The sequence below is a fragment of the Rhodnius prolixus genome, unplaced genomic scaffold (genome assembly GCF_049639745.1).
Source record: "Rhodnius prolixus isolate KJV_2025 unplaced genomic scaffold, Rpr scaffold_3, whole genome shotgun sequence".
Taxonomy (NCBI): Eukaryota; Metazoa; Arthropoda; class Insecta; order Hemiptera; family Reduviidae; genus Rhodnius; species Rhodnius prolixus.
In genome coordinates this window covers 12121913-12148729 of record NW_027411603.1, presented here as the reverse complement: position 1 = coordinate 12148729, position 26817 = coordinate 12121913, and the positions used below count along the sequence as shown (strand labels likewise).

Below are 26817 nucleotides of genomic sequence, written 5' to 3'. Positions count from 1 at the left end.
AGATCACGGCATATAATGGGGAATTATCTTTTTTTAATCGCTGCTCGGCGAATGTTTACCGGTTAATTCACGTTTAAGCTCTTAGAAAAAGATCGCGCTAGTAGTAACTTGAACAGTAAATTCAAAATTTAGAATCGATTTTAATTTAAAAGAAAAATAAATACAAATAATAATATGTGCAAATAAATAAAATGTTTGTGTTCAACAAATCTGTTAACTTGGAGCTATGAAATTCAGTAGCAAGAGAAATATATGCAAATAGTTCACACCATACTTATATCTATCATTTATCTCTTTATCATAATTCTGGAAAGTTAAGCTTGATTCCCCTTACAGTGAAGTAGATTAAACAGTATTTGCACTGATACCGCTTATCCTAAGAGCTAACTAAATGTGTTTCTTAATTTCACATAATTCTAAAAAATTCAATCCTATAAGTTGCATTATTCATTTATGGAAGCATCTGGCGTCTTTTCTTTAGATCACCAAATTTTTGCGGCTCCCTGATATCGACGAATTACAAATTGCTAAACATCAACATAAATAAAATCTGTGCAATCAAATTGTAAAAAAGATTTTAGTACGAAAACAAATAACCATCAAGAAATTATGAACTAAGATCTTACATATTTCGTTTAATTTAATATAAAATAAGTAAATTTTGGTCTAAATTAAGATTAATTTTTAATTTAGCAAAATTAAAATAATATCTTTTTACATTAGGTACATCACATAATTAATAATTATCTAAATATTTATTTATTAGAACTATTCCTAAAACTGAACAAATAAATAAATATAAAATCAAGTAAATTATTATTTAAAAACAAGAAGGTAACAATTATTGCTTTTAATAAAATAAAACAATTTTTTAGTACTTACATATAAATTGTACAAATTAATACTAGTTTTCATTAAACAAGGTCTTTGGTAATGGAAAATAATAGAAAATTAAAAAAATAATAACGAAGAAATAACAAAATATTTTCTTTATTACAGAATCCTTAAATCCTAATCCAATTCAAAAGAACAGGAAATAGTAGTAGTGCACCACAAACTTGCCTGCCAGGCCCTTGGTTGGACCATTGCTCGAACAAAGCTAAAGGAGTTGCAATAATTGTTATTATTATTATAAGTTATTTTCCAGAATTATTGAACGTTGAATATTCTAATTAAAAGAGCAGGCGAAAGAAGTACGTTCCCATCATTGAAATTATCCAAAACAGAATAGAAAAGAAAAAGAATTTAATTACTGAAAATTATTTAAAAAAAATACCTGAATCTTGTTCAGAAGTAACCCAACCGATCATTTTTTCATGGTTATTTTGCACACTAAGCCAAATTGCAAGCGATTTGAAATAGTCTATCATAGGTCCAGCATCTAAACGGTCATTTCTACCTCGAGTAGCAATTCGTATTACTTCTGTCCATGGGCGAGACGCTCCAAGAGACATAATGTCACTGCAAAAGAAGTGAATTATTTCTTTGTTAATAATAAGGAAAACGTAACTTATATATCTAAATTATTTAGAAAATTAAAAAAATAAATAAAATCTGGTCTGTATCATCCCGACTTTCACTTACCCCTGTGGTAGGGGAAGTTACACTTTTATCCCTCCCGGGGCATCATCTGCGCTGTCATTTCTTTAGTGTAATTACAGAAAAATTTAAGCGTTGTACCGTAATCCTTTCTCACAGTAGTGAAGATTAACCAAATAATTTCTTACTATATAATTTTTGCAATTTTCATTAAATTCATATAAGTAAATTTGCAGAATTTGCTGAAATGGAAAATTAAACAAAAAATACCTTCAGGATATTGGCTGTTCTCGTTAAACGATTTTTTTTTTTTTTAATTAGAAATAATCCTCGTTAAAAATACGTGGCAAGTTATTGAATATACACATCACTCAGAAATGGCAAGTTTGGAAATCCTGCAGCAATCTATATCTCAGAACTGCCTTGATTTTCCTAAATACATATTTCAAATAAACTTTACAGTCCAAAGCATATGCTTATTATTATAAGTATCAAGAAAATGGTTTGAGCTGTTTACAAGTTCGCCATCTGGAATTCTACCAGAAGACTATTTATATAGCATTTTTAGAAGTCAAATAGACATAGGTAGCAGAACAGTGGAGATCTGCCAAACCCAGCGGCGTAGGCAGACCTTCCAATCCTATCTCCTCAGCGAATCATCATTGTTCCCTTCTACTTTGCCAACGATACCCAACTCAAAGAGTTAAAAAAAACGTTTATTTTACGAATTATTCTGCTCTCTTCGCTTTACATTCTACACTAATTGTACATATAGACATGCAACACAGCAATTTGTTAATACCACCTTACGGACAGGAGAAGATTTCAAAACAATTATTTTCTATGAAAACACAAAATTAATAAGCTGCACAACACAATCTCAAGCACAGACTTCAAGCACTTTCATTAAAACGTTATAATTTAATTTTTTTTACACCTACTTAAGAATTCTGCCTGCCTCTCGAGATCTGTAAATATCGCAGGTGTGAAGAGAGCCTGTATGCCCCGAAGCATTGCACAATGCTTGGTGTATTTGGAACTGAAGCACCAGACTGATGAAGTATCTATAAAATAAAACTAAAAATCAGTAATTATGAAATCTAATAAAAAAAAACGTATGCACAAAAATTCGCATTCTTCTTAACATATATCAAAAAACATGCGTGTACGATTAAAACTTTGAAGAATATGACAATATTTGTATGTATTGAATTTGAATACTTTTACTGGTACATAAAATACAAAAACGAAATACATACCTGACGTAAGGTTGATCAGATATTATATGATATTTAGAAGCTGGATCTAGGTCTTTGTCAGTCCTAGCTACTGGGGGTATAACTCCTTGATGATAGGCTCGGAGCTCCCACCAGGCTGAATTCATGTCTTTGGTGCCATGAGAAAATATTTTCCAACGCCACTGAGAAAAAAAAAAAATTATTTTAAAAGAGTTTGCATAAAGACTATGTTTAAGGAAGTTTTAAATACAGCAAGGCACGATTTAAAATGAAAGATGTCATCAAAAAAAGTTAACTGCACCTAACTTACTGATCAAGACCTAACTTTACATTCCATAGAGTGTCTTTTAAAGTCATATCTAACTAAGATAATCGATTGCCTACACATAGTTCTAATAAAGGATGTAAGTCCGTGAAAAACTTTAGTTAAGAAACTTGTATTAACAAGAAACCATTATTGTGTTTTGTGATAGCCTTTATTATTATTTTGTTTGGTTTATTAATTTAATGCGCCAACATCCGAGGTCATTGGCACTTGGAGCTTTTTTACAGCTTTACCGTCTTTTGGACAGTATTCTTTTGTTACAGACAACACTGTCCATCAGTGGACAATGAGCTCTAAGTCTCTAAGGAAGAGAAAAATATAACGGTAAGCAGCTAGATTCGAATTCAGGATCTCCGCATGAGAATCCAATGCACTAAACCACTCTCAGCGAAACCTTTGCCTCCATACTATTATAACTGACAAAAATTCAGATCTTCCCATGTACTCGGAATGATGGCATGACTAGAACTCATTTAAGTAAAATAATTATCAATTATCATGGAAAATGACTCCAATATTTACAGTTTATATATGAAATTACCTGATCAACAATGTAGGCAAAGGGAAGGTAGGCGATTTTTTCCAGGGCCATTTCCATCAGAAAGTTTATGTCAGTCTCTAAAAATGAAAAATTAATATTTCAGTCGGTTTCGCAATTCTAAAATGTTTCTTAATTTGTTTGAATTCTTTATTAGTTCAAACATGAAGTCAAATTTTGTAAAGAATAAATTGATTTTTACCGTAATCATCGGTGATATTATTTAGAAGACCAATTCTATGTAAGTGTCTTGGAGTGATTACAGATAGTCCAATCGCATCAGCCAACGCTTCATGAAACGCTATTCACAAGAAAAATAATTATACGTAGGTAAATGTACTTATATTTTGGATAAATCTCATAAACAGAACAAAATTAATTTGTCATTTTTTTATACATAATCAGACAAATCTATTTTGCTTACCTGGGTTAGCACCATCCCTGAAGATATAGGGTAATTCAGCGTAGTGAAGGTAGTATTCAATGTGGGTCATTTCATGATGTGTAGTCAGTAGATCTTCCATTGTCACTTCGGTGCACTGTTTTATCCTTTAGACAGACACACAAATAGATAATTTAATTGTCTTCATAACTTTGTACCTGAACATGAGTTAAAATACGGAAAAATATTCCGAGGGCCAATGATGCGTTGATGCGCCTTAAACAAAAAGTCCAAAAATGAACAAATAACAGCGCATTAATATCTCAAAATATAAGCCACCAACAAATGGCAAAAAAATCAAAGTAGAAAATACAAGACTCTTCTCAGTTTCTCCATAATGAGGTATTCATGTTTTTACTGTGGATTCATCCACTGATTTCGTACATCTATTAAGTAAGTAATTTTTATTTATATAAGTATAGCATTTTAGGGTGCATTTTGAGGCAGCAATTCAGGTAGCGTTTTAGTAATGAGTGACTGCTGCATTATACCAAGTACATAAGAACCCTTGCTAGTCGTTACGTGCTATTATTTTTTTGATAAAAAAATTCTTTTTTTTTCCTAAAAGTCATTGTTTATAATTTGTAGATATACAAAAAAGAAACCTTTAATACTTTTATGTGCCCAATGTTTTAAAAAAATTTTAAAGGGTATTTACAGACCTCCTTTTTGAGAAGCTTAGAACGGAATTAAGACAGGAGGGCGTCACGCCTAAGCATGGAATGAGAGTTGCACTTCTTAGCTGTTTTCTGCATCTTAGATACACGAAAATGTCCGGCTAATGGAATACTGCAACAACGGCAATAGTAAATGACAGTAATTTTTATAAATGAAGGGAAGATCAAATTGTCAGTAGGCAATGTCTTGAAGTCAAACAAGGCTTCCTCTGACTGAAAAAATAACAACTAAATTTTAACGAGAAAAATTGGTTCCACTGTGCGTAGTGAAGTTTTTTTAGATTCACTTTTTCAGGTAAAACTAAAAGTAGAGCTGAGAGGATGTTGTGTGATGTTAAAAAGAAAGGATACTGACAACCAGGGTAAGGAAGGTACTGAAGTAGATTTTATGCTCTGAAAGCAGAAAAGAAGCATAAATGTTCAGGGCCATTACAAACTGCAGATCTAGTACGAAGAACAGAATTTCCTGTCGACAAAGGAAGTCTGCAGTGGCTGGGCTGCTAGAAAAGCAGTAAGGAGGATGCTTTAAATTCGTTGATAAGATCCAGCGCGTCCATCAAGAATGAAGAACTAAAAGGAAAAGAAATAGCAAACTAAATAAAAAGGAATGAAAGAAAATAAAAAGTTGTAAATCATACCTAAGTGAATAAACCTACCGAATAAGACAGAAGTAAAGAGTCAATTTATGTAAATATACAAGTAAATAAAAGCTGAAGAAGATATTACTAATAAAATAATTACATACCGGAAATCTCGGCGATTACAAAAATCCCAAGCTGAAGCTTTGCAAGCAACATGCCGGCCAACGGGTCTTTCAAGCATGGATCTATGCCAAAATTCAAGAGGCATAGCTTTCAATCCTAAAGATGTGAAAAATTCTTCAGCGGTTTGAACCATTCTTTGAGGTGTATATCCTTGGCGTAGCATTTCTGAAGTAACATCAGCCCGTCTTTTGCCAGGATAAGGCATTACTAAGTCGTATATGTTTTTCCAGTTTTGGGCCCACATATTACCTTTAAGAAGAAGAAGAAAAAAAAAAACAATACGCTAGTTATGAAAACTATATAAAAGATGAAAAATTTATAAAAGATTTTTCATTTTAAAATGAATTAATGAAATGAATGAATGTGCGCATGTATATATGTACATATACAATACATAATATGCGAGTATGTGTTTTTGCGCGTCCAAATCTCTCATCTCTTTTGCTTAATGTAATTGAGTACAGTTGCAAAATCAATAAACAATTTAAAAAAAAAAAATGAATTAAAGGTAATAAACTTTTCAAAAAACCCAATTAACTATGCAATTATTAAGTGTCGTGACATTAAATGCAAATGCGTTCACTGAGCTATAATTCAAATATGGAACTTGGTATATAAAAAAATTCACGCAATTTGCTGTCAAAATTCCTTTTAATAAAAATAACAAATAAATAAAAAACGAAACCTTGAAAATGAATGATAGATTTCAAAGTAGTAATCCGTATAAAAGCTAGTAACAAGCATATCTTTCGCACCCTTTTATCTGGATTAGTCAAGGCTAGGTATACTATTGAATGATGCCCATGTAATGTATATAATGTTGGATAAAGTTATCATTTACTTACTGCACGCAGAAATTCAATTATTCACGTTTAACCTGTATTTACATTTATATCAAGGTTTTATAGCTTGGATGTAATGGCATTTTCACTTTTCTATTTATTTCAATAAACATTGCTCAACATTAATTTTTTCCCCTTAGTTAAACATCATTCCTAAAAAATTAAAACTATTAAAAAAACCCCTTTTACCTAAAAGATGGGCTGGAATCGGTGCTGTAGGGTTGATTTTATGTGGCGGCGCATACTGGCTACTGATTTTAGTCCTCACATATGCGTGCAGTTGCCTATAGAGTGGAGTCAAAGTTGACCACACTTCTGATATTTGACTCTGTAGATCTTGAACTACATACAATGATCTTTCCTGTTCACCAGCATCACGAAATCCTGAATCGAAAAGTAAACAAATAAATAAAACTGCGGCCTTCCAGGAACTTTAACAGCTCACTGTTCTGTAAAGGACAGCACAGCCTCCTGCGATAGTACACTGTCCTGAAGCCGAAAGTGCTATGAGCTAGCTCCAGGTGCCAATGCATGAAGATGCACCTCAAATTAAAATAAATAAATAAAACATAAAATAAACCGTTAAGTGGAATAACAAAAGTTAATTTAGTAGTAGTAATGTTCATTTGTTATTAGATTTGCACAAAGAGAAAAACAAAATGAGTTTGGCTATAACAAATGAGATAATAACAACGATTATAAACCAAATAAAAGAACTTCTTTACAATAGTTTTAAATAATAGTAATTAAAATGAAATATATAAAAACAAAAAAATAAATTATATAGAAAAGAAAACAAAACCCGATACATAAATTAGCAAAAAGTTAATGTATTATGCACCGTTAAAGAACGTTTAAAGTGAAATGATGTGTTTAATAATTAAAAAAACTATAAAAATACTACTTTACCTTTTAATCTGGCCGCTTCATTAGCCAACTCAACATATTTGATGTATTTATCCTTTAATTTTGGTCCAGTAGCGTCTCGCCATGATCTCCAAGCGTACAATTGTTCTTCGTAGCTCCGGGAATGAGCCATTATACGACTTAATTCTAAATTAAATAACAATTACATTAATATAAACTATTATTTATTTACTTTCTCTTACTACAGGTAAAAGAGGAGAGCATTTTAATAAGATTTCTCAAATTATAGAACACCGGGCTTTTTACTAATTCCATAGCAATAAGCAAGTCCATATTGTTTTTTAAGGAAAATAAATCCTTTTCAAGAACTTCTGAAGCTTGATTGACGATCTACAGAAGCCGATCAAAACACAAAATTAAGGGCAAAAACTCTAATTAATTAATATATTGGAATTCTAACTTACATTTTTTTTAAGGTAAAAAGGAAATAAAGAGCTTCTGTAAAAATCTTAAAATTTTAAAGTATTAAATTCTAAATTTTACCTGGTTCTAAAGCTAGATCACAGTATGGAGTTGAAGAACTGGAAAATGGACAGACCCTAGCTTTGTTGTATATTTCTTTCATCTCTGATACTAACTTAGTTAACTGAAAAAGGTATATGTATTATTGGGTTATAATACTCTATACTTATTTAATCTAAATTATATTTTTTACTTCAATTTGTTTTATAACTCTTATTTTAATTCATAGAAAAGCCTTTTTGAAAGAAATTAAAAGCAGAGATCAAATGTACAATTATTTAGTTCATTTCCCTTTCATTAATGGTAATATACAAGTACACATACCATCATAAATTAAGAAGGATCAATTATCTAAGCAGCTATATGGTGGATTTCTTTAATCTTATCAACGCTTTCAGTTACAATAAGCTGTGCAGTTTTAATTAATTGATAAAAAAAAGTAGTTATACTATTGTTAGTTTTCACTTTAAGCGAATCCATTGTGGACTCACAATAAGATATGCTCTAATTCGTTCAAGTTTTCTGGCTATTGTTCAAAAAGCGGGTCGATGTCAGAACACCTAAAGAATTGTAAGTTGTCTTCATAAAGTAACAAAAAGAATAACTAAAACTATAGTTAATATAAGTAATCACTAGAAAATTATTATATGTGTAATCAAACTGAGAATGTCACCATTTTTCTGAAATCTTTCAGCCAGTGTTTTCAAGTTTACTTGGAGTTATAAAAAAAAAAACTTAAACAGTTAATGAATTAAGACGCCGAAAAGCCGAGCTAAGTATGCATTTGATTGCCATTTTAGGCCTTGGATTTTATTTAGTGGCTAATAAAAGAAATTTATGGTGAAGAACATTTGATAGTCGCCTTCGTCCAAGACACCTAATTTGGTAGTTGGACTTATAGCCCTTCTTAAACATTGGGCATTACTTTACTAGCTGGTGAATTAACATTACACTGCTCCCCCACCTATATAGTTCTTTTTTAAGTGGTTTTATTTTTCTTCTCCGTAAAGCCAAACCATGAGCCATACCAACCTTTCATAGTGTCACAAAACATGCAGTGCTGTAAAAACTTACCAGAAAAAAAATTGTAAGCGGTAGCGTTGTGAGTAATTCACCTTAAACTAATTTTTTTTTTATTTCTCTATTTCTAGTTTCATAAATAAGTTAAATGAGTACACAGTAGGCGTTCACATAAATAATTTGTTCGAGAAAGAAATAACATATTTGTTTTTATCACTGGCATTTTGATTGTATATTGAAAAATTAACTTTTTAAAAGATATGGTTTTCTCTGTATAAAACCATGATTTTGTTATATACAAAATTCTGAGAAATTCCGTCTAAATCTGGGGATAAGTGAATTTTTCTTTCTTTTGAACCACCATTCCTATTTTCACTGCCTCATAAATGATTACAATAAGATATGCTCCAATATATGCTCCACATATGAATAGGTTCATTGATTTCATTGCTCATCATTCACTTATTTGTCAAACGCTTTGAAACGGATGTACCTTCATTAGAGATCGATATTAATTGGAATATGCACTACATGAAATAAGTATGAGTCATGTGGAAGTTAACATTAGTCGCTTAAAATGTTTAAGAACATTTTGAGAACATAAGAACATTTGCATTTATAAGCATGAAAGTTTTAATTAAGGATAATGTAGGGATAAATGAGAGTAAATATTGCTATGCTTAGTGTATTTTAGGAGGTGTAGGAATATTTATAAGAGTACTACACCCCAAAGTTCAAAACTGACAGCTAGGATCGTTTGAAAGGATGCAAATAGCCTTCAGGTAATAAATAACACCGAGATAAGACGAATGAGTGGGTAAGAAAAGGATGGCACTATTAGGTATTCGCACTCCCTACTGTCGGCTAGACCGATAACCAATGAAGGAAAGTGTGAACCGAGGTCGGATTACCTGGGGCTCCACCGTGCCTCACTGGTTGAGATATTGGTTGGGCGCTAACCAGGGAGAGAGAGGCATGTGCCATCCTAGTCCGAGAGAGGATATAGCTCTAGGGGCGTTAATGACCACTGACATTAGAAAAAAGAACATATTGTGCGCATACACAGAAATGGTGCTGACCGCGCTTCTAGCCTAATTTTCAATTTAAAGCGTTTTACAAAACTTCAGTAGCTTACTTTTTTATATAAATATATACAGAAAATATAAACGTTTACAAATTTATCAGCATTTCTTATTAATTTCTGGTAAAAATTTAAATCTAGTTAACAATTACCTCAGATTGTTTTGCGTCTGAGAGAGCTGACCGACCTCTAGTGGCAAGAAGTTGTAGTTGTCGTCTCACTGTAGGATCTGGTAAAATAGACCAGCTGAAGCCTATTGCCTTTTGCCAGCTGACTCTCTCAAATTTAGATTGTAAAGAAAGAGCATCCAACTAAAAAATAAGTAATATTTATGAATTTTCGACGAATCATTATTTTTGTTTTCAAAGCAATCAATAATGAAAAGAATTGAATACATTCGTTTTTTTTTTTTCATTTATTTCTATTTTATTCATGTTAGTAATATGACTAACATAATTCATATTATGTAACAGTTGGATGATGCTATTAAGAAGTGCAAAACAGGACTGACTGTCGGATTCTTTCTTCTTTTCTTTTTGACTTGGACAATAAGAAGCCATAATTGCTGACTTCCTCGAGCTGCCCGCTCGAATGGAAGTATTCGACGGAACAGTGATGCGCTTGGAGACACACCCATTGTTTGTGAATCACTTTTGGTCCTTTTTAATGTCACATAGAAAATGGATGAAAAATGCTGAGCGTTCTACCGCTGAAATTCATCTTTTAGAGATTTGTTAAACGGTAGTGAATTTTTAAAAATATTAAGTTCTAGAAGTAACTTTTCTTTTTTTTTTTAAATAGATAAGAAGAAAAAGAAGACGAATAAAATAATATGGAATACACTCTATTTCATAATAGTTCTCTGCTAATTTTGATAAATAATTGTTTATCAAATACTTAATAGAGATAGTTTCAAGTACAGGAATAATTATGGTGTTTTACTAATGGACAGAAAATTGTCAACATTGTCCATATTAAGCCAAACGTATTATAATTTTGCACATTTTCAAATAAAGTGGACAAATAAAACTGCTTTTTTTTTTTTTAGACCTATTAGGGTTAATTACATTAAAAGAAAATACTTCAAAATCTAAAAGAAACAGAAAACACTCTTTTCTTTAAAAGCGTTAAAAGAAACAGACTGTCAAATGCGAAGAGCAGAGTCAAGAAAAGGACGCATAAATAAAGAAAGAACTATTTTTAAACTTGGCAGATTTATTGAAAATTTGATTAGACATAAACTCAGTTCACAATTGTTGTTTCTACACTTTACACAAGATGCTCGAATACAAAAGGGATATTAAGGAAAGCAAAGCTTTTTTGTACACCAGGCCTAAGTTTGACCTCTAGAGGTGCTTTAACCTGGTGGTACAATCCTCCAAAAGCGAAAGAGTGAGAGCATTTAGATCACTGTACGAGATATAGAACAGGAAGACAAAGGATAGCCAATTTTTTTTAAAAAAATCAAATGCGGTTGGGGTTAGAAAAAAGAGGAAAAAACTAAACGGCAGCAGATGATTAATAAGTCCAAATCCTTTCAGATAAAGTAAGGGAAAACTTCATAGGGATCCCACAGTAGGTGTACCAGTCCCTTTGTAGACTGCTGCAATAGGAAAGGTGTACAAAAAAGCTTTGCTTTCCTTAATATCCCTTTTGTATTCGAGCATCTTGTGTAAAGTGTAGAAACAACAATTGTGAACTGAGTTTATGTCTAATCACATTTTCAATAAATCTGCCAAGTTTAAAAATAGTTCTTTCTTTATTTATGCGTCCTTTTCTTGACTCTGCTCTTCGCATTTGACAGTCTGTTTCTTTTAACGCTTTGTAGACTGCTGCAATCTATTATATCAGCCTACTGTTGCCAATATTGATTTGCGTAACGAGATGATATGCAAACCAACTAGTGGTAGAATTCTGAATTCTTTTTAAAAAGATGAGGTTCTCCTATCTGAGTTGGGTATCCACAATAAGCCTTTTTTAAGCTGTAGTTCTTACTACATTTCAATCTAATCTAAGTTTTTAAAAGACTCTTCAATCATAAACAAAAAATGTGAGAAAAAACTGCATGGAAAACAACCAATCCAAATATCTTAGGACCACCCTGCATATTCTCTCTTTCTCCTTTAAAAAAAAAAAAAAAAACACCTCCATGTTAATTCAAAGGTGACAAGAAACCTGGCAGCAGAGACTGGCTGGCGGCAATAAGGATGTCACGCTAAAAAGAAAATTGTAATTGCACGCTTTAATTGTACAGCAGGTACTTGAGTGTTGTATTGCGCAGGATGTGTCGCGTACCACACTGATTGTTGTGTTCATTGTAATTATTTACCTAATTAAATTGAAATCTTTAAAATTTATCTTTCCATAGTGAACACCTGACCTCTTAATTTTCCTTGCAACTCTTTTTTAAATATTTTTTTTCGTTTAATATCAAACAGAAGTCAAGTCCAGCAATGTAAATCAATGTTACATAAAACCAATTTCATTATAATACACTTCCATTATTATATTATATTTTATTATTGTTATATAACCACAACATAATCTTAATAAACGTTCAATATGACGCAGCATTGTGTTGAGGTTAACAAAAAATATAAGAATTATTATTATTAAAACTGTCCGGTAGGACAGTTGTATAAGGGTTGACCATCAAAAACTGCACGAAAAAGCGTAACGTTGAAAAACACCCAACTTTGACAATTTTTTTCTCTTTTTCTATAAAAGATAAAATTCCCAAATTTTCTTTAAAATAAAGGGCAAATCCTCCTTTATGACTGTAATTTTTTGCAACAACCCAGATCTAATAGGTTTTGAGAAAAAAGTTGCTGAAAATGAGCAAAAACGGCTTTTTCAAAAATTGTTGTTGTTCTTGTTCTTGTTGTTCTTCTTCTTCTTCTTGTTGTTGTTACCTTTTTTGTAAACAACGTAGCGCCTAAACGCGTGAACCGATTTTCATGAATGAGGTGTCATTCGATTCGGAATTTTATGTAGATGTGCCTTTTGGGGGTCTCGGCCCTGTACATTGAATGGGAGAGGAGTTAGCCCCCTTTATGTAAGGCCCCCTCCAAAATTATTATTACTAATTACTCTGTAAATCTTGGCCCGATTTTGATAAAATTTGGTAGGATGATAGGGTTAGGGCTCCCCTACCTAACAATAAAGCGACGATCTGCTCTTACACTTGTTAAGGGGAAGTATAGCAATCGTTTCAAATTATCGACACGTGAACCGATTTTCATGAATGAAGTGTCATTCGAATCGAAATTTTGTACAGATTTGTACTTTAAAAGTCTCGACGCTATGCCTCATAAGGAGGGGAGTTCGCCCCACCCAAATAAGGCCCTTTCTGAAACTATTATTACCAATATTTCTACAAAGCTTAGTCCGATTTTGATAAAATTTAGCACGAAGAAGTGATTAAAGCTCCTCTATGTGGCTGTGAAGTGCCATCATGCTCTTACACCTACTAAGAGGAAGTACTGCAATCGTTAAAATTATCAATGAGTGAACCGATTTACATCAATGAATTGTCGTTCGATTCAAAATCTTTGCCTTTTAGGGAGAAGTACTGTAATCGCAGTTTATTTTTCTTGCTCCTCTTAAAAGGAAGTACTGAAATCGCAGTTTAATTTTGCTATTTACGTACAAATACCTTCCTATTTTATTCAAAACGCTTTCTCAAAAAAATGGTTATTGAGGATGGTTTGGGGACCGTAACTATAATCATTCTTTAAAAAGATCTCTCCAGTGGTAGTTACGGTTCCGATTTAACACCTTATCAGGTTATAATGATAGAATACCTTATTCCAAATTTTAAAAAATCTGTAAAGCAGACGTAACTTTGCAAATAGACAAAAAGGAAAATCTATCCAAAAGGTACAAAAATCTCCTTAACAAAAACTTACAGTTTTAAAAGTTAAGTATAAGGGTTGATTAAACGCCAAAAGGTACACAAATCAGCAGTTCCCAACATTTCATTAATACTTCATTGATATAATTTAAGTAATTTTACTGCATTAACTTTTCCTTCACATTTTTTAGAATTTATTAGATGTCACAGACCCTTATGCTGGCCAGTTCATTCATAATATTTTTTTATTATAATTATGATAAAATGAGTGATGAATTATTCTGAGTAGTCACATATACATGCATGTTAAAGTAGAAAAAAACAAAGTTAGAGTCGGCCACTTTTTAAATTTCAATCACGGAGGATTCAAAACAATATTTCAGTCTTAAATTCGTCTTACCGAAATATTCGTGAGCACAAATAACATACATTTAATAACAAGTAGATTATTCAACAATATTTACTCATTTCTCAATTGTAATTTAATTTAGTCCCCCTAATTTTACTTATGGTAAAATACTGGAATAATTAGCTGTCCTAAAAATATGCATATCTTTATTTTCTTTATTTTATATTACATATATATAACATTGTGGGAAGAACACCTAGATTGAGAATGTAATTGAAGAAAACTATATTATTTGCGATAAAGCCAGATTATTTATTACTTATTATTACAAACGTTTGACTACAACATAAAATAACAATTACTTTAATCGAAGAATGAACTTAAACCAATGATTTTTATTTAAAAATAAAAATAAATGCATAAAATTATTGATGTAAAAAAAGTTTATGAATTTTTTAGCCTCTTATTTTTTTTATATTTTTTATAACGTTTTCTTTTTCACCTGTGATTAATAGTTTGATTATTATAGATAAATAGATATTACAGTCAATCTAAGTTAAATGGTGTGCTACTTGAGTAAATATTTTGTAGACGAAAATGGCCAGCATAAGGGTCTGTGACATCTAATAAATTCTAAAAAATGTGAAGGAAAAGTTAATGCAGTAAAATTACTTAAATTATATCAATGAAGTATTAATGAAATGTTGGGAACTGCTGATTTGTGTACCTTTTGGCGTTTAATCAACCCTTATACTTAACTTTTAAAACTGTAAGTTTTTGTTAAGGAGTTATAATAATTGCTGCAAGTCACGTATTTAAAATTTTCTTTGATAATAGAACAGGAAATTTAGGAGATGAGATTGCCTGTTGAGGTAGTGTAGAGCAGTCAATCTGCTTTTCTGACAAAAGTATTAGTCCAGAATGTGGGTTTTCTTGAGAATTAGGAGGAGAGAAGTGAAATTTGAGGATTCATTCTAGCAATACATTCTTATAATTTCTCCTAACAATTTAGAAACAAGAATAATTATTATTTAGCGAGGGAAGGGATGAGGTTAGCATACTGGACTCCCACGCGGAGGTCCCGGGTTCGAATCCAGCAGCTGACCCTTAGATTTTCTCTTCCTAGGAGCTTCTTACAGCTCACTGTCCGGTGATGGACAGTGTTGTCTGTAACGAGAGAACACTGTCCGGAGGCCGGCAGTGCACTGGAAAAAGCTCCGGGCGCTAATGACCTCAGCTGTTGATGCGCCAAAAAAAAAAAAAAAATTATTATTTAGCATAGATAAATCAAAATAATTCTAATCAACTTTAATTATACCTTACCATTCTTTTCTTATTGGTAGCAGTTATGTTGGTGACATAAGCCCACTGAGCTTCAGTGACTCGCGTACACATTGAGCTGGCCTCATTGTCGTATTCACGTAGAAACTGCAATGCTTCGCCCAAATTTCCATTGATACCCTGCAAAGAAGACGAAATAAAGACTTCTTACATTATACAGTACTGTTCAATCTTTTCGGTTATTGATTCATCAATCCAAAGGAAAAAAAGATTATTGCCAATTTCAGTTATATGTTATTTTATTTATTTATTTTTTGCCAAACTTTCGACAAAGTATATATATTCACTTACTTAACTGGCTCTACAGTCCAATGTAGACATTATCCTCCCTGATGTATATATATACATATATCTTTTTGTTTCAGCACCCACCTTAGGAGTAAAGATCATTGCAGAAAGCCTCGCAAAAAACCTAAACTTTATGCAATGCCAATATCGTAACAGATGGACATCTCTTGATCACTGATTACTGATGGTTGAAAATTCGCTGCGATCGCAATTAGATTTGGTTTGCATGTTGAAATATATCGCGGTAAAGAGCGACACCTGCTAGATCTTTCTTACAGGCGTACATAATTAGAGAAATTGTAGTAAAGTGTATCTGCTGACTGACTCCAAAGACCATGTTATGGCTGACGTAATATCCGCTTGAAAGTAAGAGACTACTGGCATCATTAAAAAGAATTACTGGCATCAAAATGTAACCACAGAATGAATTTGTTGGGGGGAAAAAATCTAGTATTTATAAACATTTGTTCGATTGTAAATTAAGATTTGGATGCTGCTTTACAAAGAATAGCGTTTCCATTAAAACAGAAAAATGCACTGCTTAATAATCTAAAGTACAATACACTTATATAGAACTACGTAATACTTGTATATTGCGTACAATTATGTACTGACTTCAAATTTAAGCACACCTGCAAAAGCCAGATTATTTAATGAAAACAAGCTATTCTTTGATTTGGCTAGATAGCAGGGATTGTTCATTGAGAACCCAGCCTGCTATTGTCTGTAATAAGATCAAGGATTCCAACTGGCACTGATTAGGGAATCACCCAACCGATTATGCCATTGATAATCATTCCTTCATACCCCCACATGATTTATTCTACTTCCTCAATCAGTCATGTAAACAAATATTTATTTTGTTTACATGTTAATATACATATTTTTTTCTGACTTTATTTTGTAACATTTTACAAAAACCTTGTACGACTTTCTTGTGTATGTTTCAAAATTATACATTTTCTTTACACTGATGGCTATGCTGAAACTTTTTTTTTTTTTTAGCAAATTCTTTTCAACTAAATGTGAACCGAAACTTTAAAGAAGCGTTTCCAAGCAAACCGAGTAAAACTGACAAAAAAGAACTATTGACACGTACTTCCGGCTGATGGTTAGTGACCGAAACATTCGTCTCATTTAGATCCGATGCAAGCTACCCAACGGTACCAAGTTTCTTAGAGATGCACTTTCTGCAATATTCCGTTTTATTGTGTTAAAACATCATCGAACTGAACCACAAAGATCTTGCATCAGATAGATTGTCTTTCTTTAGCAGTCTTGCATAGGCGAAAATTCCATTTTGGACAATTTGCTTCCACTGTGAATTCCAGATCCAAATACCTGAAATTAGTGAGTGCATACGGGTTTGTGAGAGAGAGAATGTTAGGTGACAGATTACTCTATTTACTCAGTTGTAACTCACAACTTATCTGTGGACTTCTTACTTATACCATTTATTTAATGTTGCTGACCATGTTTAACAAAGAATATCCTTAAACTGTAATGAAAAGGCGCTTCAATTTGTACTTGACATACATCTTCCTTTTTGAATTTCCTTAAAACAATTTGTCTCCGAAAATAGCTTCATTTAGAAACCTTAAATTTATATATTAAATTTACTTATCAATTTATAGAATACTGTAGGTCACCTCTGAATAGTTGTCAAAGGCTTAAGTGTCCACATACCTGCTCAGAAATCAAGTAGGGATCTTAGTACTAGGAAAGGTTTTATGAGAAGTGAGAAAACCCAAGAGTGTTGTTTATTAATATTATTAGCAGATTCCTATCCAATTTTCTCTCTGAATAATTTTCAAATTTTTTCTTCAAACTCACTAAATTTAAAAAATTAAAGTTCTTGAACAAAGTTTTAAATTTAAATTTTGCAATCACCCACACATACGACTTAAACGAACTGAAGTTAACCTGCGTTTTCGACTACTTAAAAGACCACTAGACCAACGTTCAAAATTTTCCACACTATTTTAACGTTAACCCTCCATTTTAAAATCAAATCATTTTCAAATTTAACCCCCACAAAGACTTAGAAATTCCGTTTTTGTAAGTTCAGGTTGCACGAACTCGCTATATAAAGTTTTCATCAAAACTTACAGCCTCAATCCGCCAAAACTCTGGTCCGCCATTTATCATCTCATCACCTTCCAGATCATCCTCCCAGACGATTAAAACGCCAGTGACCTCGGGATTTTCTCTCTTATGAAGAGAGTAGCTAGCACTGGGTAACTTCTCCCCTCAATTAGTGAGTTTGTAATGGTGTCAGTTATTGTCATTGTTACTAAGTTACTGGTGTAAATTAACAAATAAATTTAAAAAATAAATATATGGAATTCTAGGCAAAATTAATTATCACTTTCATTATACAGGCCAGAGCATTTAAGGTCATTACAGGTACAGGTTATTTCATTGTATAGGTCAGGCACTTTTTAGCATACCTAACTCTTCTAGAAATAATTCTCAGAAATAGACTGTTTGAAGAAGAAAATCATGCGAACCATTTTTACAATAAAAAAAAAAAACCGCATAAAATTGGACAATCCAGTCAGAAAAACAGGACCCGTCAATGTTAGATTCTGATCTATAATCCTCAGTCGAGTCCAAGAATGTTACTCAAAAAGAATTCTGTTGGAATTCCCTGGATAACTAATTATGGAATTAGAAGGCAATAAAATCGTAAATAAAAAAGAAAACTTATGTTTTTGTGCAGCTGATAACAGTTTATGACAAGATTCTATCAGGGAAAACAAAAAAAACGTTTGCCCACCTCTGGATCCACGGTTGGATGGACATAGAATACATTAGCCCAATTTCTGTTCAGAATCCTATACACGGTACATTTCTATTGCATGTAGCAAATTTATTTATATTTACTATCTCTAATTGTCAGTACAGAAACTACTGAAATTATCCCAAATTTTGAATTTTATTTTCCCAGAAATTCATGTTATATGGTAATCTGTGTAAGAGAAATTGCTTTTTCGTTTCTTCTGCAGTCAGTTTACCAACCATCCTGTCAAGGCAGCAATTTCAGTGAAAATTCATGCTTGCCCACATGTCTGTAAGGAGGTTCTCTTGAAGTCTTGGTTGCACGAAGCAGAGCAGTCATCAGTAAAGTGCACAAAGTTTAAGAATACACAGATATTTCTTACATCATCAATTCTTACGAAATTATGTCAAGTACAAAATATATTTCACAACAATCCCGGTCATATCGATACCAAAAATAGCTTTCATGAACTTAAAGGAAAGCTGCAATACTTCTGGATTCAAGTGCAGCTACCTACGCCAATGTCTACTAAATCGATTGTTGAGAAATGCAAAAAGGAAAAAAGAAAAACCTCTATAAACTATCAAAAGGCGGTGAGGGATTTCTTACAATGGACATCTGCATACTTAGGCTACCGGAGAACAAAAAAATCAACAAACACAAACCAATCAGTTGTCAAAGTCTCCTATTAAAATACAATTCAATTAATGAATTTTTATGGCAGAAATGACAGGAACAAGGAGCCGCTGGAAAGTGAACGAGCGAAGCCAGATTTGGTGCAAAGTAATTAATAATAAAAGCTGTAAATGAAAGAAATAGTGTAATACTCTTATAAGGAAGGCAAGATGCCAGTACTCATGTAAATCCTAAGAAAAGAAGGTTAGCAAAGGCTAGAAGAAAATGGAAGCAAAGTAAAAAGAGAAACTTCAGTTAGGTCATTTAACAGACGCTGATTACTGGAGAATGAAATCACGGTACTTTACCATAAAGAAGACTTAGAAGACCGAAATAAAAACTTAATGTATCCTAAGTTTGAGTTGTCTTAATAGCTGTGAATACTTCGTTTTTTATTAAATTTTGTAATGGAAGTTTGGAAAATACCAGCTAATTTTGCCATTAATATGATCGAAAATTTCATGACTTGATCTTAAACATTGAGACAAGACGATAACCTAAGAGCCAGCGAAGACAAGCTGTTGAATGGCACTACATAAATCAGATAACAAAGTTTACTATTTTCTATCATTTAAATCTTTGAATGCTATTACAGATTTTGTTACAGTATAAGTAGGCAAAAAGCTACTCACTAAGCATAAACATTGACAAATTCTTTCATAATACCGACATTCCCATTCATTGTTTTCTAAAACAAAATTAATGGGTATCTATCTATTTCATTACCTCCTTCAATATACTTACGTAGATTGCACTATGATTTCTACATTGTAAATATTTCATAGTTTGACGTATCAAAGAATGTTCAATTAATTTTAAAATATTGACGCAGCAAAATGAATTATCAATTAGGTATACCTGGTCATGGTTGATTGTCTGCATGTAGTTATATCATGAGAGGATTTAGTTTAGCAAAATAAGGTCGCTAATAATGTTATCTGCATTTTTCTTTATTCTTTCTCCAAAAATAAGAGGAAATAATGCGATCGAATTAAATTTTGAAATAATTTTCAACATTAACAGCTGAAATGTTTTGGGTTCTTTAACGGGGTTAAGTCAAAATCATAATCATCCATTAATGCTAAAACCCTCAATCAACAAATACCTACATTTCTCGCTTTCCAGTAACCGACAAAAACAAGGAAGCGCTGCTTTGCATCTAAGCTGGGACGCCCCGACACTTAGTACTTTGTGAAAATAGTTCATCTTACACCATAATTGTGCAGTCTAACTTAGTTTAAAAGTCTATAAATCTGTGGCTTGGTGCAAGAAGTGCCAATGTCAAAAAAAGGATTACGAGTGTACGTCCTCTTTGGTTTACCTGGAGGGGGGAAATATTGATGCTAAATTTTGACATTGGCACTAGTAAGTTTTAGTAACTCAGTTACTACTTTGAAATTGACTTCGGCACTCCTTGCAAGACAAATTTTGATGGTTAATATATCAAAACAGATTTTTTAATCACTTTTACCAAAATCTGACATTGGCACTCCTTGCACCAAGCCACAGAAATATTCTTCCTCATAAATATTCTTCAGGCTGGTAGATTTTTCAGTCATTGAAAAATCCCTTTCGACGATTACCAAAAATATTTTATCTCAGGCAATGGCCGATAAGACCTCCTCGTCATTTTTCTAGCTTTCTATATTTAGTTTGGAGCTTACAAAAAACTCTAATTTTTTCACAAAATCACAACTGAATTTCTACTTTCCTGGTTAACCAGTAGTTTCTTACTAGATTCTGCTTACTAGCTTTCTCTAGTTTATAAGTAAATCATAACTACCAGCATCATTAAAAAGAATTACTGGCATCAAAATGGAACCACAGAATGAATTTGGGGAAAAAATAATCTTCTATTTATCGTATAAACATTTGTTCGATTGTAAATTAAGATTGGATGCTACTTTACAAAGAATGGCGTTTCCATTAAAACAGAAACCCTGCACTGCTTAATAAACTAAAATAGAATAAACTTATATAGAACTACGTATTACTTGTATATTCAAAACCTATTATGATTATTACTAAAATTATGAGTATATCACGTTGTGAAAAAATTAACCGAATTAAATTTAGAAATTAAGACGACTAAAAAGTCATAACTGCCGGTTCAGATATCAATTAAATACACGAAAGGCTGATTCTAGAAGTATCGTAAAATTTTCAGAGAGTTGAATTAAACTAGAAAGTAAGCTTAAACTAAAGCGACCACGATATGAGGATAGCCTTACAACAGCACTTCTAGCAGCAGCTAAAGAAGGGTAATCTCGCACCAGGCAAATTAGACGTTGTACACAGCTATAAACCGCCAAAGGAGGTACCAGCGAATTGTGGTTGATTTCCAGTACTACCGAAGCGATCTACATCAACTAAAACGGGCTAGTAAAATCGCATACTCACTTGTAGTAAGCAATAAGACCCTAATTCGAATCCAAAAAAAATCAGAAGAAACTGTACAACAGAGAGTAAAAGATCTGGAAAGCTATGACGCTATCCACTCAATCCACTTGTAGCCTCCGGTTTGGCATTGTAGATCCCTCGTTTTTTGGCTACATAAATTGGCCCAATCAAATACAAAGGCAAACAAAAATACAGTTAGTCAACCAAGGCAGCCCACAGCTAGTCAAACGTCCTTAGAACTTCATAATTTAATTTTTCTACTTCAGATGTTCCAGATCTGGTATTCTCTGATTACCCTTCCCTCTTAGCAAATAATTACAGTTATAGCAAAAATGATCAACTTTTCTTAGAATATGATTAATAAAATCCCACTTTTTGGATTTTAAGGTTCAATATATCTATTGTAGCACTATTTACAAACGTTTTGTTCTCGTATTGAAAAAAAATCAACTGACAATTTGAATTAATTAGCCAATAATTATGATTTTATAAACATGGTTTGTATACACTTTGTAAGTCTTTCCTTTATTGGTAAAAAGGAAGTACCACGATACTGTTACAGTCGTTAAATTTTCTACCGGAACTACTTAATTAGTATTTTTACTTCCTAGCGAGAAAAAAAAAAAAATGCTGTAAGCAAATTCTCGCTTCATTCGCGCGCAAGTATTTGAGTATAAATATGCACATGAGCGGTCGTGTGACGGAATAAATCTCCCTTTAAACTTCTACAGTTAAATCTGAAGTGAAAGGATCGGTCAAAATGTTCAACGAAGTTCACCAGTAATTCTCATTTTTTTAAAATAATGAGTCCCGGTTTCTTTAAAATGAAAATTCAACAAATAAATACATTTTTAAACAAATTAATTGTTTAAGCAATCCCGGAGGATCTTTTCTTCTATTTTAATTTCAATGTTCCGTTAGGATCTAATGTTGAGACCAACATTGAACATTAATATTATTAAAATACTATATACATAAATCTAAGAAATTTTTCATTTCAACTGTGTGAGAGCTATTAGTGAAAACCGTTTCATAATTAATTTTTCTTATAATAATAGGTGGTAATCTTAAACAGCCTATTAAGAAGAAAAAGGAATTTTCTATAGATCATGGTAACTAACTAAACTAGGTGACCTTTGAATGAACAATAACTGCTATGATGGTAAACAGTTGTTTACATGTGATACGAGTGAGATAATTGTAACGGTGAGTGCGGGCCTCAATCTAGCAACGCTCTAATAAGTCTTTCATTTCATTCCCTATCCTAAGCATTAACATCTAATATTGATGTATATTGTGTGATACAAGATAGATTTAGACACACTCTTCTACGAAAAAATAGTCGTCTTTGGAAAAAAAATATGGAGTGAAAAAATATCGATTTTCAGTAATTACACATTTTTAATTTTAACACAATAATAATAATTTTAAAGTGAGCTCCGTATTTGTCATTGGCGTGAGTTAACCCACAGACAGAACAAACGGAAAAGGTGCTGTCCAAACAATCGAACTGAATAACCAATTTGCCATCAAGCTCACGTGGCTTTTGCTCTAAGTGGGTAAGTAGTTGACAAAATTGCGAAGAGTGGCGCTAATGGCAAGTTGTCGACGGACCAAAAAAAAAAGTAACTATACAAGGGTAATGGTGGACTATATTAGACATCACTCGTGGTGGTAGTGGACCAGCCACTTTTTCAGGAATTTTCTTAAATCTTGGCTTTCTTAAAGCAATGCTAGACTAATCACGCGAAACGCATACTGCTTTGACATCCCAAATATTCAAGAGAAACGTATAAGATATTACCTGACTGAGCTTACTACAAGAAAATTCAAGCTCTTTACCGTACACAACTCACAGACAAAAACATGTTGTGTACACTTCCAGACACAAACTTTCTGTGAAGGAACATTGATACTTCAGGGAGAGACAATACATGTTTTAGCTTGCATGGAGTTTACTTAATAGCACTTAACTATCTAATCTAATGATGATATTCACTTACCTCTCGTGAAAAAGATAAATAACTACTTATAGAACATCAATAGAACTAGAACTTCAGTAAGCTATATGTTAGACTGATTCCTTCAATAATATTATGAGAGTTCTTTTCAAACCATCATGGAATTTATTACCTGGTGCGAGATAAAAGTTACTACTTCACTAAATTATTAATTGACAATAATCCGAAAAGAAACTAAGTACGTACATGTATAGATTCCGCTTATTCTTGGTACCCAATCAATAACTCAAATGTGCATACCTAATATACCAAGAACAAGAATCGAACCTGGTACTACAATACAACTTAACTTTGCGGGTAGCGCCTCTAAACGCATAGCTGATGTTGGCGCCTAAATTAATGAGTATGAATTTATGTTAAAATATTAAAATAATTTAAACGTCCCCTAAAAAGCTACATAACTTTACCGGAATTTCCTTAATTGGCTAATTGAGAGTTTTGATGTTAGACGTATGAAAGGATGTCAATTTATGTTAAATAAGAAGTACGATAATGACGAGACAGTTTCAAAAAATAAGAAGAAGTAAATGTAAGGTAATTTCGTAGTCAAGAGAAAAAAAAAACTGCAATTCATTAGTTACATCGTGACAAATATTCCTTGTCGAAGAATTTTGTAGTTAGAAAACAATGGTAATGGTTCGGAGAGAGCACTATACTTCTCTATTTAGATTAAACGCAAACAAAATTCTTATTTCGGTTTCGACTGTCAGTACTCAGCACAACTTGTCTGTATGGAGAGGAAACGTCTTAAGTCATGGATCACGCATATTTTTTACGGCTCTCAATTTTATAAAACTGCAATTTATAACTGGTGTTTATCAAATTCAATATTAACGCCTTCTAATATCTGAACATATAACCAACAATCCTCTAACACTGAAGACAAAATATCAAGTGCTATGGAATAACAAACTCCAAAAGTCCACTGTCACAAAAGAACTTGAAACTTATTTAATTAACTTTACAAGAGGTTAAAAAAAAAAAAAAAATCAAAACAAAATACCTCAATAATATTTCGATCCTGGGCTGATACAAGGAACACAGTGTACAGAACGATCAGGCTACCGGCACAGTACATGACTGATGTGAACTTCTACGTTTCAATCATTCAGCGAGAAGTGTGGCGCCCCCTCTACAGCACTGCTGTACCGCCGTTCACGGTACCCACTATCTTTTACATTTGTTTACGTTTCTTCTGCAACGTCAAGTACATTTTTATAGTACACAATATTTAATTTCACTGGCACAATCAGATGTACAAACCATTATGGTTTTACATTTTCTCTTAATTCAAATATATCAATCATTTCTTTGATTACTCATTTCAGAACTCTCGCCCTCTGGAAGTACCCTCACTCGCCCAACAAATACAGCCGAATTCTAATGTAAAGCAAACAATAGAATGCCCATTGCAAGCGACGATGAACTTCTGAATTTAGAGTCTTCAGTTTTTCCATGATTGTTAACAGCTGCTCGCATAAATGCTCGGCTTACAGAAGAATTGCATACATTTTCCTACATTCGGAATAACTGAAGCCAATAATGTGTATATAACTTCTTAATTTCAAGCAAAACAAATTTTTTGGATTAAGAAACGTTTTTAAGTAAGCGCAAAACATTAGAGATGATTTGGGCCCCAGCGATATTTCCATCTTTTAAAATATTTATCGCAACAGTAAGGTCCCTCTCGCTATTTTGCTTCCTTTAAGTATTATCAATAATAATAATAATAATAACGTTACCCAAAAAGTTTTTTATTTCTCTGAAATGATGAGCGGTTCTGCACTCAAAATGTTTGGAAAAGTCCCTGGCGCTATAAAAATTAATTTCTTCTTCATTTTTATTTCTCAAAATCTAGGAACAAATTCCTGTTCTCTTCCTTTTACTTGAAATTAGATTTGACCAACATAAATTTCTTCTTTTACGCTTGCATTAGGTACAGACTATCTACAAAAGTAAAATAAGACCTTAGAATTCAGTTTTACAAATTATTGAAATATCTTACACTAAACCGAATGATTGTATAGAACAGAAACCTTAATAGCACATTGTGCTCTTTTGGTCTGTAGAGGGTCGAGGTGAATTACATAGTAATGATCTTGTTGGATGTCGTACCATTTTTTTAATTTTCGCTAAGGATGTTGCTTAAATGTGATAGACCAATAATGTACTAAATAAAAGTAAAGGTCTTTTGTGAATACTCAGGTTGACTAAGTTTAAAGAAAATTATTGAAAATATTTAACAAAACTTCCGGTTTACGTATTTTGACTCAGTGTCAGATGTGGTGGTAGTGTCAAAATTGAATATGTAATTGGAGTTCTCTGCAATTTCCCGTTTCGAGATGTATTAGTCTCAACCATATGTGGTTGCATGTATAGGTATGCATGCATGAATGATTTGCCATTTATCTGTTTCTTCATAATACAGTAGACCTCAAAACATATATTTCCGGACGAAAATTTGTCATTATAAATTTATTTTGCTAGGAGCAAGAGAAAGTAAAAAGAAAAAACTTCTTTTTTTTTCTCGTGCAGAAATGTACGAGTGAGTCCTACCTGCTCTTAGATCTTTCTCTTTCGAGGAGCTTCTTACAGCTCAATGATAATGAGATAAAAAGTAAAGATTAATATAGTTAGTTCGGTTAAATTTAACAAGGGTCCCAGATAAAATCTTTTTATGACCTCCCAGCAGTTAACTAACCAAACGAATGACATAAAATGCCCCTTCGCAAAAGTCCTGGATATTGTACGGGTTCACATTTAAGTATAAACTTAGCAAATAAGTGTAACTTGCTTTCAATGGTCTTCTTCAAATTTTGAAAATTTAGTCCCATATTTAATCTTTATAAATATTTACTTTTATACACACACATAGTGTGTGTGACAATGAGAGGCAAATACTCTTACTTTTGGATGATCCTCGATTAATCACTTTTCTCGCTTGCGTATTCTGTTTCTATGTAGATCGTTGGTTGTTAATCGTGGACCAATCTGTAAATACCGCTTCTTCGCTCTCTTGAGACCTAAAACGTATATTTCCCATGAAAACTGGGATTCAAAAATCTATTATTAAAGGCATATCTATCTTGTAAACACACTAAAATTGAAATCTTACCAAAGACATCTCATTCGTGTACCACAATGGTGTGGACCAATTACAGCCAAAGTTTATGGACTCTGAAATAATTCAAATATTTTTTTGTTTTACTGCCTGAATCAAATAACCTAGATACTGTGCTTTGTGCTAATAGGA

General features: G+C 32.5%; 1 protein-coding gene across 2 annotated transcripts; it reads right to left on the bottom strand.

Moving 5' to 3' along the window:
* Positions 1-120: 120 nt before the first annotated feature.
* On the bottom strand, positions 121-26817 carry LOC141453785 (angiotensin-converting enzyme-like). 2 transcript variants are annotated; one of them, XM_074127373.1, is made up of 17 exons: positions 26680-26817; positions 26472-26587; positions 25307-25511; positions 24568-24759; positions 15381-15518; positions 10008-10166; positions 7776-7878; positions 7275-7418; positions 6555-6749; positions 5505-5772; positions 4065-4189; positions 3843-3941; positions 3644-3720; positions 2799-2959; positions 2481-2603; positions 1277-1461; positions 121-1099 (listed from the first exon to the last, which is right to left on the bottom strand). In XM_074127373.1, exons 4-17 carry the CDS (start codon positions 24640-24642, stop codon positions 1005-1007), a joined length of 1947 nt encoding a protein of 648 aa, XP_073983474.1. In that variant the 5' UTR covers positions 24643-24759; positions 25307-25511; positions 26472-26587; positions 26680-26817; the 3' UTR covers positions 121-1004. The 2 variants fall into 2 exon arrangements, with proteins under 2 accessions (XP_073983474.1, XP_073983475.1); XM_074127374.1 differs by having other exon boundaries at positions 26472-26612; positions 26680-26804.